The sequence below is a fragment of the Sturnus vulgaris genome, chromosome 22, assembly GCF_052056855.1.
Source record: "Sturnus vulgaris isolate bStuVul1 chromosome 22, bStuVul1.hap1, whole genome shotgun sequence".
NCBI lineage: Eukaryota > Metazoa > Chordata > Aves > Passeriformes > Sturnidae > Sturnus > Sturnus vulgaris.
The window spans coordinates 6,146,302-6,161,395 of NC_142264.1; the positions used below are offsets into that span (position 1 = coordinate 6,146,302).

The 15,094-nt window shown below is 47.4% G+C and overlaps 1 protein-coding gene across 2 annotated transcripts in view; it reads right to left on the minus strand.

Moving 5' to 3' along the window:
- The window catches only part of COL27A1 (collagen type XXVII alpha 1 chain), a 141,635-nt gene that overhangs the window by 101,532 nt on the left and 25,009 nt on the right, over positions 1-15,094 (minus strand). For both annotated transcript variants that reach the window (XM_088177441.1, XM_088177440.1), the window contains 4 exons: positions 14,935-14,988; positions 7,173-7,226; positions 2,229-2,282; positions 316-369 (listed from right to left, as the gene is read on the minus strand). In XM_088177441.1, the coding sequence (XP_088033567.1) occupies positions 316-369; positions 2,229-2,282; positions 7,173-7,226; positions 14,935-14,988 (216 nt within the window). The remainder of the gene's footprint in view (positions 1-315; positions 370-2,228; positions 2,283-7,172; positions 7,227-14,934; positions 14,989-15,094) is intronic.

The following is a 15,094-nucleotide window of genomic DNA, read 5'->3' on the forward strand; positions in this document are numbered from 1 at the left end:
TGTTTGGAGATCCCTTCAGACAATGCACTGGCTGCACCAGGCCTAAACTGAGCTTGCTGAGGAGCACCCAGTGTCAGGGTGCAGAGGGATGCAGAATACAAAGAAGGAACAGAATGCTGTATCCAGAATTTCCTTTCATACTCTTACAAAGTCTTAGGCAGCTGCTTCAGACTATCTCCCTAGGTTATACACCTGCTAAACAGGCACAAGGCACTTTGGGAGGGTACTGGGACTTTAAATTAAATCTTTCAGGCAGAGTTAAAGAAGAAAATTTTAAAATTACTGATCTAATTCACTGAGAAAGAACACTCTTACCTTTCTACCAGGTGGTCCAGGGAACCCAGTTAAACCAGGTAAGCCCACATCTCCCTGTAGGAAGCAAGCAAGTTCAATTAGTTTTCAGCAACATTTTCCCTATGCCTACTGCAGTCACCACAATTATTTTGCTGACACCAGCCCCCAGCTATTGATATTTCTGGTTCCAATCACAACTCTTCAAAACCTGACTGGATAAGAAGAGTAGATTTAAACAACATCTCTATTAACTGGCTCATATAAGTAATAACCCCAGTTAATTAATGGCAGCTGCTGCTGGAGTCCAGCCTTTCGCTAGCAGAATGAATGCGCTTTTTTTCCCCTCAATGATCTCATTCAGTCACATGCTTCATTCGCCTTTCAATAGGCATTGAAATCGCCAAGGCAAGGAAATTTTAGATTTTAAATGCAATAAGAACAACAGGTACCTCCTGCCAAATCCTGTGATTTGCTCTCCCACTCTGCTACTGCCCTGGCTCAGCCCATGGCTCCTGTTGGGATGGTGCTGGTGGTGTAGTTATTTAACCTGCCCCTCTGACATGGATTGAACCTTTGCAGGCTGCTGGTGGGAGGGTTTGTTCAGTGGCCTGTACTTCTGAAAAGGGATTGCATCACATCCCAGCTGGCAAAGCCAAACCATCACAGAACGGATGAGTGCATTGCTGTGAGACCTCTCCAGCACCCAACCCGGCTGGCTGAGCCCACTTGGCCTCCTCTGATCAGGATCAAAAACCCTGGAGTGCCTTCTTACCGAAATTCAACACATTTCCAGTATCTAGCTTGAAAATTAGGCATCACTCCAAACTCTTGCTGGAAACTCCTTACTCCTATTACTGCTATCAGGAATAAAGCCTTGTTAACACAAACTAAAGGTGATCTGGATCTCTCCCTTTTTTACACCAAGCATTGTCTTCAAAAAAACAGTTCCAGACCTTGCAGGTGGATGATTTCCATGTGATGCCACTCCAATATAGAGTACCAGAAATTTCAAAAGACATCTCATGGTGTTAAAAGCATCATTTCAGACTTAGCCTTCTGAATGGTTTCTAGCATAGCCTTCCATCCTGCAGTTGTGTGGCCTCACTGTGCTTTATGGAGGCATCTGGTGGCAAAGGAAGGGCCCCAGCTCCTTATGGCTGGTGCTTTCTATGAGCTGTGCATTCATAGCAAGGCCTGTGGTGAGAGGAAGAGAGCCAGGCTTCTGCCCTGGACATGAGTTACCAAGGATTGTGCAGGCATCACTGGAAGAGACAACTGAGGTAGATGATGTGGAGCCCTACTGTGCATTTCTAGAATTCTCTGAGGACTTGTTGGAACTGCAAAAATGGGAGTTGTAACTTATTGAAAAGAATTAGCAGAATTCTGATCCTCAAAAAGATCTAGACCCAGAGAGCAGCTTTCCTTCCCAGCTGGGTGCTTTGTGTTGGTTTGAGCAGCCCTTGGTGGAAACCCCTCAGGGAGGTCCCTGCCTTAGACACCTCCACCAAGAAACCTCGACCCTGATGAGGCTGCAGCATGAGGCCAACCCCTGTTCCTCAGCTCCTCAGCTGAACATCTTTTCCTTGGCCTCCAAGGCTTTTATTCCTTTCACTGGGATTGCCTCTTGCTGCAGCTGCATGCCCAGAGCATGGCTGTACCTCAGATGTGCTGCTTGAAACACTTGGCTGAAGTAGGGGCAGCAGGGACCTCAGCTGGGCTGCAGATGGTGGGTGAATTGGATAAACACTCAGGTGGCACCTCAGTGCACTGTCATCACTGAGAGCTCCCTCTCTTCAGTCCTCAGTCCAAGATCTAAGCCTTATTTCCCAGCCTAAGTCTGCCGGGGCAGCTGGGATGTTTGTGGCTGCAGCACAGCCCCCCCGTGTGTGTGCACAGCTCTAAAAGCCCACCATGGCCTCGGGGGCACATCTCACCTTCTGCCCATTGCGAGCCTTTCCAGGTGACAGCCCGGGATCACCTTTCTGACCCTGAAATGAAAAACTTATATTAGTGACATAATCCAAGGGTCCAGCCCACAGATGTGGTTCTGCTTCCACCAAGCCTCCAAATTAGAAAAACACTTTGTTTTATCCCAGTCTTCCCTGACATTCCAAATGTATTAAAGTGGCCTGGAATAGCAGTTTTGCTGGGGGTGGATTTGGTGAGTGATTGCTGCTGCTAAAGAGTTGAGTTTTAAATAGTAGTTGACAGTATTCAATTGGCTAAAGAAAGGATAACTGGAAGAAAGCAATGTCAGGGCTTTTGATACTTATTAGGCCAGACAGCTGCAATTCCTTCCTTGTCTACAACTACCATCACAAAAATAATTACCAAGCCTATTACTGGGGCTGAACCATCCTTCTCGACAACTCACTAGATGCTGTTGCTTTTTTTAACTGTGAGGAACAGATGAGGCTGCAGAGAAAGTTGTACTAATTAGACACCCCCAACAGGCAGAGCAAAATGAGGCTCCCAGGCTGGCAGAAAGCGACACTTGACCTTAAGTGGCAGTATTCCTTATTTTCCTCCTTAACAACCGTGATGAGGGAAATTACAGTTGGGGTCTGTGATCTTCTGACAAACACGGGCTGGAATCTCAGCAGCATTTGATCATCTAATTCCAGCAGATTCCTTTGGAAATACCACTTCAAATTCTCAAGAGGTGGAAAGGTAATGTGAGCATTTAACAGGGGGAGATGCAAGTAGGAAAATCTAGAAGAGATTGAAGCATGCCAGGTTCTTTGGGGCGGTGAGAGGTAAAGCTTAGCACACAGAACATCTCTTCTGGCACAGCCCAGATGGGTATCCCAGGATCAGGCACTATTTAATACCCCATGAATCATAAACCAGCCACAGGCTCTGTGTGCCACATCAGCACAGGACAGCTGGGAGGGTTAACTAATGGAGGGGAGACCCAGAGAGGAGCAGTGCTGGTTATGAACTGGCATTGTCTGGTCACAGCCAGCTGAGCTGCTTTTCCACACAGCCTCGCTGTGAGTACATTCCACGTGTACTTCCCACCTTGCAGAGTGTAACCCTCCACTTCTCCTGCAGCATCCAGCACAAGCTGTGAGACTCAGCAGTGAGACTGCTTGGCTCTGGACTGTAGGGAGCACTGCTGATTCAAGGCAGATGTATCTGCACGAATTCTGAATGAAGGCTGCCGGCTTTCCAAGCAGTAAATGAAGTCATGCAGATAATCTTGCTTTGCATGCAGCTGTTATCAGGGCAATTCTCCCACTCCCGGAGCTTCAGAGCAGTCAGTGGGTGCTGCCACTGCTGGGAACAGATTAGAGCAGCCCTTGAGATGGCTGGGTGTTCATTTCTACTCTGCAAAATTAATTGACTGCAGCAGGTAGACACCCACCACTTTCCCTAAATCTTCCCATGTGCTCCATGCAATGACTTTGAGACATGGAAAAGAACTTGTGTTTTCCCCTGGGAAGCTCCAGGTCACTCTAGCCAAGTCTCTGCTTTGCACTGGCTCAGTGTGCAGCACTGCTGAGACCATCACACAGGTGGAGAGCTCAGCCATGAGCAGGATCACATGTCCCCAAGATCCATCAGCAGTGGGACCAGCTGGATGTGAGGGCTGAAATTGTGGATTAATTGCTTGAGTCTTCTTAAACAGCAATGACAACAGGGGAATTAACTTAAGTCTTGTCCATCACCAAGCCACAGCACCTTTCCCACAAGCTTCTCTCCCATCCTAACTTACTGAGAACACTTCCTCCTCTTGTAAAGGAAGAAATTGTTTTCTTCTGGGTATTTTTTCCTACCAGGGAGAAGTCTAGAGCTGTGCAATTTAAATATCTCAGTTTTGCAATCCCACTAATACTATTTTAAAGTGAGCCAAACTAATGAGCTACCTTGGAGAGAAAAAGCATTCACTAAAATGAAAATAGAATATTTTTCAAGCACTTTAAGAAGAGATTAATCCAGAGCAGCAAATACTCCTCATACCTGATGCCAAAAGTCTCCAGGTGAGAGATGCAAACCCAACTCTTGCAATGGCTTTTGACACCACCATGTCTCACCATCTTCCCAATCCCAAACTCTGTTAGGGTATCCTGAGAGCTACATCCAGTCTTTGGCAAAAACACCTCTCCTGTCCCCCAGCAGCTTTCAGGTGACAGACCCAGCCACAACCCCAGTCCAGACTGTGGCTACAGCTGTTGCAGAGGTTATCTGCATTAATCCCTCTTTCAGCAATTTTACAACTGCCAAGGACAACGAGCAGAATGCAGGAAGTGGCAAGGATCCCCCTTTAAGGAGTTTCACATCACAAATTGCTGAGCTAAGCACCACAGGCTAAATTCCCAGGTGGCCCAAGCAGGTGTAATGCCACTGGAGCCAGTGGAACCATGCCCAAGCAGATCAGCAGGATTTTGGCTCAACAGCTACAAACAGCTCTGTGCAAAAGATCAGCTTCCTAAGTCCAAGGAATTACAAGTGCTCAGCTCCAGTGGTGAGAATAAAGTGGGCTCTGCACAGGGTGGACTGTGAAATGCAGAAACCCAGCTAAAGCACTACAGCCCGGCAGGAGACACATAAAAAGCCCCAGAGCCTGCAGTGCCACACCACAGCCCTTGCACAGAGCTGCCTGACCTTACAAGGGCTCTGGGCAATCAGCTGATAAATATTATGCTCCTGGGTCCCTTCTTAAGTGACAAAGACTTGGTGTTAGTCATGGTTTCCAAGCTGTATCTATCTGGGAAACTTCAATTTCCTTTCTTAGATTGCTTGTTTTTTTTTTTTTCTGTGGGATTAATTGCTATCTAAGCCAGACCAAGCCCAGCAGCCACTTGAAGGCTCTCAGCAAGAGAAGTTCCACTTGGAGCTGCTTTGCCCTGCTGAGCTTTCACAAGTCCATAATTTCTGCCATGTGCTGGGTCTGTGAAGAAGATTCCCATTCCTGAAAGTGTCCAAGGACGGGTTGGGTGGAGCTCTGAGTGACCTGCTTTAGTGGAGGATATCCCTGCTCATGGCAGGGAATGAGATGAGTGTTCAGCTTCCAACCCAAACCATTCTTTGATGATTTTATGATGAAGAAATCAGGTCCCAGGTGCAGGCAGTTAAAACATAAGGGGGTGAAAACCAGTTTTTTGGGGCAAAGTCCATTTTCTGGGACTGCTGTAATATCAGAGAATTGAAGGGAAGGAGGGGAGTCCAAACTCTGGCATCTGATCCACACCTTCCACAGAGCATTTCTGAGCAGAGGTGATGTCCCCACGGCTCCCAGGCTGTCCCTGCTAGAGGTGAACCTTGGCCATGGCCTGGGCTGAGCTCCAGCTCCGACATCCCATTGCAAACCCAATGCTCCTTTTGACAAAGCACCGTGAACAGCCCAATCCTGCAAATGGTGGCTGGACAAAAATAAAATACAGCCCAGAGCCTGATGACACCAGATCTCTGCTGCAGACTTACAGCTCTCCATCCACTGAGACTTCCTGCTGCCAGACTGTGCATTGAGATGGAGGAAAAATGCTTAAAGCAAGACTTCATTTCTATTAGGTGAGCAACTGAATATCCCCTTACAGCCAAATGATGATTTCTGACAAATCATTAGGCTAAAAGTGTTTAAAAGAAATCCTGTAGTATAGAAATGTAGTTTTACTCTACAGCTTGGACCAGGCTAGATTTGCAGGGCTGGAAGTTAGATAAAAGAAGTTTGATTTGACTTATAAAACTCAACAAGTGTGATCTGGAAGTCATTGATGGAGAATAAATGCAGAACACTAAGATGTAGAACTTTTACAGGCTCACTTTTCAGGCTGTATGTGGAATTTAAACCAGCTGCTGTTCACCAGCATGTCTCCAGTGCCTAATTTTTAATCACATAGAGGCAGCATGCCAAGTTTCCAGAATCTTTTTCCCAGAGCATCAATAGTGCTCATAACATTTCTGCCTACTGATGAGATCATGAAAAGACAGAACTATTGCTCACACCTTTCTCTGTTTGGCTGAGACGTCCTGCAGCTTCCCTGGTACTGAAAATCTAAGAATTGCCTCTCCAAACCCCATTGTTCTTTAGTCCAACACAGATGTTATAAAATATAAACCTATTCCTTTGTAAACAATCATACCACAGCAATCCAAACCCGTTTTCCAGGAACTTCAGTCTTTAGGTAACACAAAGCCTTATACACGGAATGAGCTGGGAATTAAAACACCTTTTGGAAGGGTTTTGCTGCACACTGGGTTAGGACCCCTCCAGAGCCACATCTGTGCTCAACCCCGGGCCAAGGAGAGGGTCCAGCTGCGGGGGGTGGCTCCCACCTCGCTGTGCTCCAGGGGGAAAGTGTGTGAGGGGGACAGGACAGGACACAGGGACCACGGCAGGAGGTGTGTGAGCCCTGCTGGGAGAGGGGAGGGCAGCTAGAACAGAGCCACGAGATCGGTCTGGGAGGACTGATGGAGCTCGGGGTGCCCAGATACTCTGCAGAGGGAAAGAGAGAAGAAGGAGTTTCAGGAAAGCAGAGGGAGAGGCTGGGTCTCTCCTGCCACTGTCCAGACTCAAAGGGACAGGAACAGCCTGCAAAGTCCAGAGGAGAGAAATGAGAAAGCAAAGAAATTCAGAGCTGGTGGAGCTCTGGAGTGGGAGGATTCCACTGCCCTTGTCTGACATAGCAGCTTGTGCCCTGGCACAGGCATAGCTTCAGCAGGATCCTAATTTGGCAGTCTGAAAATGAGGAGAAGCAAGGATGGAGGCACAGAGCAGGGTCTCTCTGGGCACAGGAAAAGTGAGAGCAGGAGGGAGGCAGAAATGGCCTCAGCTGCTGTCTTTTTGTGCAGAGCAGGAGAAAGGGGAGCTGTCCCTCCCCGGGATGTCCTGTGGGATGGGAAGGTGGAAGCTCCTCACACCAGTTCATACTTACTTTCAGTCCTGGGGGGCCAGGTGAGCCGGGGTTTCCGTGGGGGCCTGGGGGACCCTAAAACACACAACAAACACAAAACAGAGTCAAAAGGAGATGGTGGCAATCTGCATGAACCCCGGGGCAGCCAAAAGCCTCTGGCTGTGCTGTGCCACACTCAAGGCACAGCCCCAGAGCCCTGGGGTGCCCTGGCAGGGGGATGGTGGCCCTGGGACCCACGGGGGGAAGCTCAGCTGTGGGTTCCCACCAGCCTCTGTGGAAGGGGATGTGTGTCTGTCACCACAGGACATGTCATGACACTGAGATAATTCGGGTAAACCAAACATTCCACAGGTCAGGGGAGTCCAGGCTCTGGGAGGAGCCCCAGCAGAAGGGGATGGGAGCAGGCAGAGGGGAGAGGAAGTGTGTGGGGGTGTTAACAACTTTTTTTTTTTTTTTTTTAATTTTTGCTCAGAAGTGGAGAGAACATTACATGACATTAGAGAAATAATTACTAAAGGAAAATTGTTCGGCTCTTTGGGGTGAACTCATTTTCCCTACAAGCCAACCAGATGTTTGCCTTTAGAGGCTGGAAAGAAAATCGATAATCAGACAGCAAAACAGTGAGAATAGCAGTAAGTCCATGTAAAGCCTTTAAATCCATCTTTCACGAGTTAAATCTATATTTTTCCTTAGCTCTCACAAGCCAGTGACACTGTCAGAGTATCTACCTCAAATCACATACACCGGTATCTCCTTTTACATCACATTTTAAAAGCACCCTGCATATTTTCCGAAGACTATTTAAGGAGTTATCTGGAATAAGCAGCTAAGAATAGTCTATGCCTGGATTATACACAGCACAGAAGATCTGCTAACCTTTCAGCAGAAGTAATAACAATTCTAAGTCCTCTTGCACACGTTCCTGGGAGATGAAACAACCTGAAAATTCAACTCCAAGCATTCTGCCAAGAATGTGTGAGAGCTCTGCACTACCATGAGGAGGTCTTTCTGTACCCTCAAGTTAGGAGAGAACAGGCAAGGGGATAAAAAACCACTCAGGCACTTTTCTACAGCAAGCTGTAGGATTTCCAATGAGCATTTTGGGGCCAAAATCTTCAGGGTCTGATTTCCAAGGAAAATCAGTTAAACATGCCACTGCCAGCCAAGTTCAGTGCCCTTGCTGTCTTCTGAGAGAACATCAGAGCACTAATCTGTATTCAGTTTTATTTTAACTGCATTTTAATAGAAAAGAATGCCTTTTCTAATTGGATCTTGTGGTACAGATAGTTGCTGAATGCTCAGTGCTATTTCACAACATGCTGGTCTGCTCCAAGAGGCTGTTTAATGAAAAGATTGAGACTGAACTTTTCAAACGACAGTTTATACCCAAATTAATGTCCCATTCTTAAATTCCTTCCAAATTTTCAGCCTGAACCCAAATGCATTTATTGACCCATTCTTAATTTCCTTCCAAATTTTCACCTGAAATTCTCCTGTTTAGCCCATCTATGAACTTCCAGTGAAACTGAAAGAGCTTCAATTAAAATCAAGGTGCTTGAGTATCAACTTCTCACTTGAAAACCCACAGAGGTGTTGTAGCCAGAGTACCTGGACACTGAGGAATCTTAAATGAATTCATCTTCTCAGCAAACTGTGGAACACTGAAACAGAGACTGAATGTGCTGCTCAAGATAACAACAAGTCTGAGGTGGCAAAAATGCTTCAACCCAAGTCTTTCAAGTCTCAAATATGTAGGAAAATGAATAATAAGTGACAGAAATCAGGCCAGCAAAGTCTCTATAAAAGATGAGTTCCTAAAAAGCTTTTACACATAAGCAATAATCGAGGTAGCTCTGAACAGGGTTCATAAATCCAGCCTGCTGCTGGATTTGAGGAGGGAATTCAGCTGTAATTCAACTTTGGAGTGAGGCAGCTTGGCCCAGAGCCCACAGCAGTGCAGTCATTTGTGCTCCAGCACAGCCCAGGGCAGGCTCACAGCCTGGAGGGAGCAGTGTGGTGGGACTCCCAGATGGAGGTGAGGGCTTCCAGGAGGAAACCTGGAACGAGGGAAGCTCAGCTGCCAACCCAGAGCTCCTGCACTAATCACACCCCCAGCAAAATCTGGTGCAGGTTCTTCCAGAGTAAACCAAAGCACAGCAACAAAATCCTAAAAAGCCTTAACCAGGAGGAGGGGAGAAGGGAGGGAGAATCCAGTCACAGTTTCTCGTGATTAAAAGTGTGATTATGAAAACAGAGACTCTTGAGAGAAAACAGAGCCTTCACCACCGAGTTCAATGAGTCTGACAGAGTGTATCCAGTGTAATCCAGGCAAAGGAAGGTCAGGAACTCATCCTGTCCCTAAAGACTGATGTGGTCTTATCCTACTGGAAGTGGCCACATCCTGGTGATGAAATGATAGTGATAAATCCAGTCTGGCATGGAGGAAACTGCTGTGACCAGTTCTGGGGCTTGTGTTAGACATCTGAAACTGCTCAGGCAACTGTGGAGAGAAAAGGGTGTAGTCTGCCAGCAGTCCTAAAAATTGTAAAAAATAATTGATCTTGATGTGTTCCAACATGGTGAGTCTTTAATTTGGGATTCCACCCACATTCTTGGCAGAGGAGGAAGATGCTGTGTGGCACAGTTAGATGGGCTGAGTAACAAAAGGTGCAGGATAGCAGCTGCCTCAGGAGCTGTCAGAAACAGTGAATTGCTATATTGGATTAATTCAATTTACCACTCCCATCTAGAAATTTGGATTCTCCTAAACATATTTATCATCAATGCATCAGTTTTGCTCCTCTTAGCTACACACAGGGTAGGACAATGCTGAGACCACTACATGAAAAAATCCTACTGCACGTGTCACTGTTTAGGTGCTCATTTCCCCACCCTCTTTGGCTTCCTATATCTGCTGAAACAATCCAATCTAGCAGCAGCAGGCAGACTGGCAGCTGAAAGCTTCCAAGCCTTGTACCAGAAACTCCATGGAAAATTTTACCATGGGACAGCAGCAGCCCGAGGCTGCTCCATGGCACGGAGACCAGAACAATCCCTGAATGTGTTCTCCAAGCAAGGAGGGGTTTCCATCTCCCTGGAATGTCTCCTACATGAATGATGCTGCTTGAGAAGGACACTGAGCCACCCAGTTCAGCTTGGGGGTGCCTGGAGATGGGACCCTGCTCACAGAAGTGCTTTTATGCCTCGTGGTTCACAGCCCACAAAAATTAACAAAAGTGTAACTGTGCATTGCTCCCCCCAACACTCCAGCATTCACAAGGAAGGGCAAAAAAATCCTCCCAACTCCTGCTAAATGCTAGAGAGCTCCAGTCAGAGGAATGACTGCTCATTTGAAACTCATTATGTCTTGGGGTTTCACTGTGTAAAGCAACTTTTTCTGCTTCTGACCTACAGATCCCACTGTGACCTCTGGCTTGCTGAAAAGGAGCTAAATATTTGAAGTGAAGCCAAGCAAACTGTTTCTTTAAACACTTTTCAGAAACTGGAAAATCTTCCTAATGGAATGAGGATACTGGGGAATCTCCACAGCTGACTGAGCTGCTTGTTTCAGGAGGGAAGCCCTGCATTTTGAAGGAAAGGGAGATTTTCTCCAGCCACAGACCAAATGTAACAGGAACATGTTACGCTGGGACCTCCCAGTCTTTCAGGCTGCTGTGGTTCACAGGAGGATGGCAAGTGCATCCTGAAGCATCAGGGATATGCATTCCCTTCACCCATCCATTTGGGTGTCTCAGAGTTTAAATAAACCAAGAGCAATTACAGCACATCAGGCTTTTTATTGCTGTTTCTGCCTCTGCCCTGTTGTGTGGACAGGGATGAAACCCTTCTTGTACCTGTGTTTGCTCACCTGTTGGAGAAAGAGTGACTTCCAGCGGGACCTGGCTTCCTGAATTATTTAAGTTTTTTTTGGAAAGTTTGACTGTTGCTCTTTTCTGGCTGTCCTGGGGGCTGAGCAAACAACCAAGGCCAGGCTGGACAGGGCTTGGAGCAGCCTGGTCTAGTGGAAGGTGTCCCTGCCTGTGGTGTCAGGTTGGAACAAGATGATCTTTAAGGTCCCTTTCAACCCAAACCATGCCATGAACTGGGCTCCTGTCTGGCATGTACCTGGGACTTGCTGTTTCCTTCATGGAGAGGCAAAACAGGTAACTGGGATTTCCTCATCTGGAGGGCAGAGTTTAATACCAAGTGTCACTTCCTCACGGCTCTTCTCTGCAGACCTGCTCACACTGGGGGTCAGACTGCACCAGTGGAATGTGTCACAGCTGGTGCTGGATGCAGATGTGCTGCCCAAAGCCCCTCGTGCAGACAGCTCTGGGTGAAGCTCCCAGAGCCTGTGCTGAGGCAGGAACAAGGAACAGTGGTGAAGGAATTATTGCTCCAGTGGGAGCCCTTTGTTGACAGCTCCTTGTAGAGCTTGTTGGCACATCCCTGGGAGCAAATCCCAGCCCCAGCCTCCTCCTCCTCCTCCCTGGGAGACCCTGATGTTTGAAGAAATGCAAATGTCAGAAATAAATCTGAGCACTCATGGGGGTGTCAGCACAGAGCTGGGGGTGTCACCCAGTGCACCCCCAGTGGCACCACTCACCCTTACCACCATGGAAAAGCCTCCCAGGACCTGCCTGGCATTTCACATCATATAAATCTGGGGAAATCCTTCATTGCCAACACTGCCATTGCCCTGGGTCTTACACAGACACGTGGTCAGGCACACAGCACATTTATCCAAGGACTAACAGTGTGGACAGACCTCTTCTTATGCCTCAAATTCTTTAATGCAGACATGAAAGCTGAAAACTGTGTTAGCTGGATATAGGCAGAGAAACCCTTCCTGGAGAGCACACATGGCACTACAGCAATATCTCTAGATTGGAGAGCTCCTGAGATAGGGTTATTAGCCATTCCTACTGCAATTTTTAACGAAGTTATCTTGGAGTCCCTCAGGAAATAATGAGAAGAAGAAACACCCAGTTTTCACTTGTTATGAAAATTTGTTTTCATAGCTGCAGAGAGGAGAGCACAGGAATACCCTGAATGTGTCTCAGTGGGCCCCTGCTGCTGGATTGATAGGGTGTACAATTAATTCCATGCTTTTAAAAATGGAGATATTGTAATTTTCAACAAGACTACCACACTATCCACTCTGCTACCCTGCCTTGGATTGCTCTTGAATGCTGAGATACGTCCCCATCAGAACCTGTTCCATGCTGTCACAGAGTTTGGGGTGTGTTTTTGCAAAGCAGGTAGCATTGCCTACATGGAAGGGCCACCCTCAGACTAGACAGGCAGGTCTGGTGATACTCATCTGCTGGAAATCAGGAGACAGATCCATGGCAGCAGCCAGATTTTCTTGCAGGCTCTCACCCACCACAGTCTCACTCTCAAGACAAAGGTGAATCAGAGATTTCATTTCACCCTGACCAATATGGGGTGGGAATTCTGTACTACAAATCAGCATGAGGCAACTTCACAGCTACAGAAAGTCACAAGTCAAAAGCTGCTACTGGATTTTCAAATGTGCCAGGCAACTGTATAAGCATCAATGACAAAGAAATTATGTGAGTTCCACCAAAGGCAATTAATCTCATGCATTAGGCCATAAAGTGCATTGGTGACAAAAAGATCCTTCCTTTTCTCTGCATCCAGCACTACAAAGTTGCCTGCAATGTTCACCTCTCCTCTGGAGCTCCAAACTTGGGCTGTAGCCTGATGGGACACCTCATGGCTTATCCATGGACTGGTGCAAGAACTCTGCAGCTGCTTTTTTGGATGATCAGGCTAGGAGAGATAGAACATGACCCCTGCAATGCTGCACATTTATTTTTAAGTTTTTCAAGCACAACAAAAGCAAAAGATGCAAGAATTCCCCTAAGCCTTAGTTCCTGGCAGCTCCACTTTCCAATGAAATCCCTAAACCCCAAAGAGATACAAGAAAAAATTACCAGGAGAAACACATCCCAAAGTCAAAACAATTCAGGCACAGAGGAGTCCTGTCTCCAGTGCTCCAGGCCAGACATTCATAGAGTGACCCTTCTGCCCCCTCCCAAAATTAGCACAACCTCTTTGTAGAGGTCTGAGCCAAGCCAGGCTCAGCTGTGCTGAGCACTTCCTAACTGGGAACTCTTTCCTGGACCAATTCTCAGCACCTCTGGCAGGGACTGAGCTCAGAAACCCTCTGTTGCCTATTGTCTTTCAGATGATTATTTTAAATATAGGATGGAGCATGCAACAGCTGGGGAATAACAGACAATTATGACACAGCTTCCACGATGCTATTTCCTTCTGAAGAAACTCGAGTGGAATTGGGATGTAGAGCTGAAACTTGGTCACTCATACAGCAGGCACGGGATGCAGCTGGGGACTCCAGACCTGGAGTTTAGTTTGCAAACCACAGGACGGCCAGAAGTAACACCAAAAAATAAAAAACACCCCTCATAAGCAATGAGCTGGGGTAGGAACCAACTTCCAGCTTTAATGGGGATGCCAAGAAATGCAAACTCTGGGCAATCTACTGATGTGGGAGCTGCTTGGGCACTTGTGACAGAAATCGGGGCTGATGCTTCACTAAAAACTTTTCTAACGTGGAACAGATTGTCCCATCCATAAACACGAGCCTGGTGCTGCCTAACCCCACTCACTCACAGCCCAAATCAGTTTTCAGGGCTGTTCACACAGGCTCCAGGGGTCCGGGACCTGCATTTTGCTGCTGGAGAAAGGAGATGAGTGTATTTTTGCTGGTGACTGCGAGATCTCACAGGAGCAGAACAAGTGTCCTGGGGGAATGCCGAGCCTCCCAGCTCTCAGCCTCTTGCTTGTTCTTTAAAGACATTACACGGGGCTTGAGCTTTAGCCAAGTATGTGTGAGGAAATCTCCCTCTGCTGCCAGCCCAGGATGCTGCCGGGATCACGGATCCAAACATTCCCTTCTTCCAGCCTGGGACACTCACACCTTTGGGTTCCCCGGTGCACAGCAGCGCTGGGGAAAGGGGCTCCGCGGCTGTGCCCTGTGGGACAGCACTGTGCTCCCAGGAAAACAGCAGCGTGCTGCCAGGAGAGCAGTGCCAGCACTCCACCGTATCCAGGTCAGGCACACTGCCCAGCCCTGGGAGAGCTGGGCCAGCACTGAAGGCTTTTCTCACAGCGAGCTGCAGCACTCGGCTCCAGATGTTTCCTCAGCACAGCACTCGGTGTTCGAGGATCTGCATCAGAATTTCATTTGGGGAGGAAGAAATTCTGCGAGAGCCATTGCAAATTCCTGAATAGATAAGGCATTCTGCTTCAGAGCTTGAAAAGGAAGCAGAGACCAGGTCTCAGTCTGGGGAACAAAAAAACCTCATCTCTGTGTGTGTTGAGTCCTTGGTCCTGGATCATGGTCCCACTAATGAAGGACCTTGAACTAAACAATTTGTGAAGCTGGGGAGAGTGGAGTACAAAAAGCAGCCAAAGCTAATATTCAGCGGTGGGTTTGCAAGAAGGAACAGATACTGGAAACAAAATGAGACAGACAGATCTCATTCTTCTGACAGCCATTTGGAAACATCCATCCCCAGCCTTTGCTGAGGCCAAACCTTAGCTCAGGGAGGCTGCAAATCACCAGTGTGGCCTCCTGAAAACCTCCAACAGGCAATGAGAGAGAAGGAGACCAGATCTCAACAGAGAGGGGCCTGAAGAAATCATTACTCAGCCACAGGAACTACAACAGCCCTTGGAACAGCAGGACAAGCAGATTCAAATACAAATGGATGGAAGTTTTTAAAGCACTTACTCGGGAGCCTCTCTTGCCAGGGGGTCCTGGTAAGCCTGGCAGACCTGGAGGGCCCTAGAAAAACAAAAATAAAAATCGGTATTAGTGATGGTTTTATAACAGGATGGTGCTCCTGACAGTGCTTCACTGTCAGAGACCCAAAACACAATCATTTGGAGAA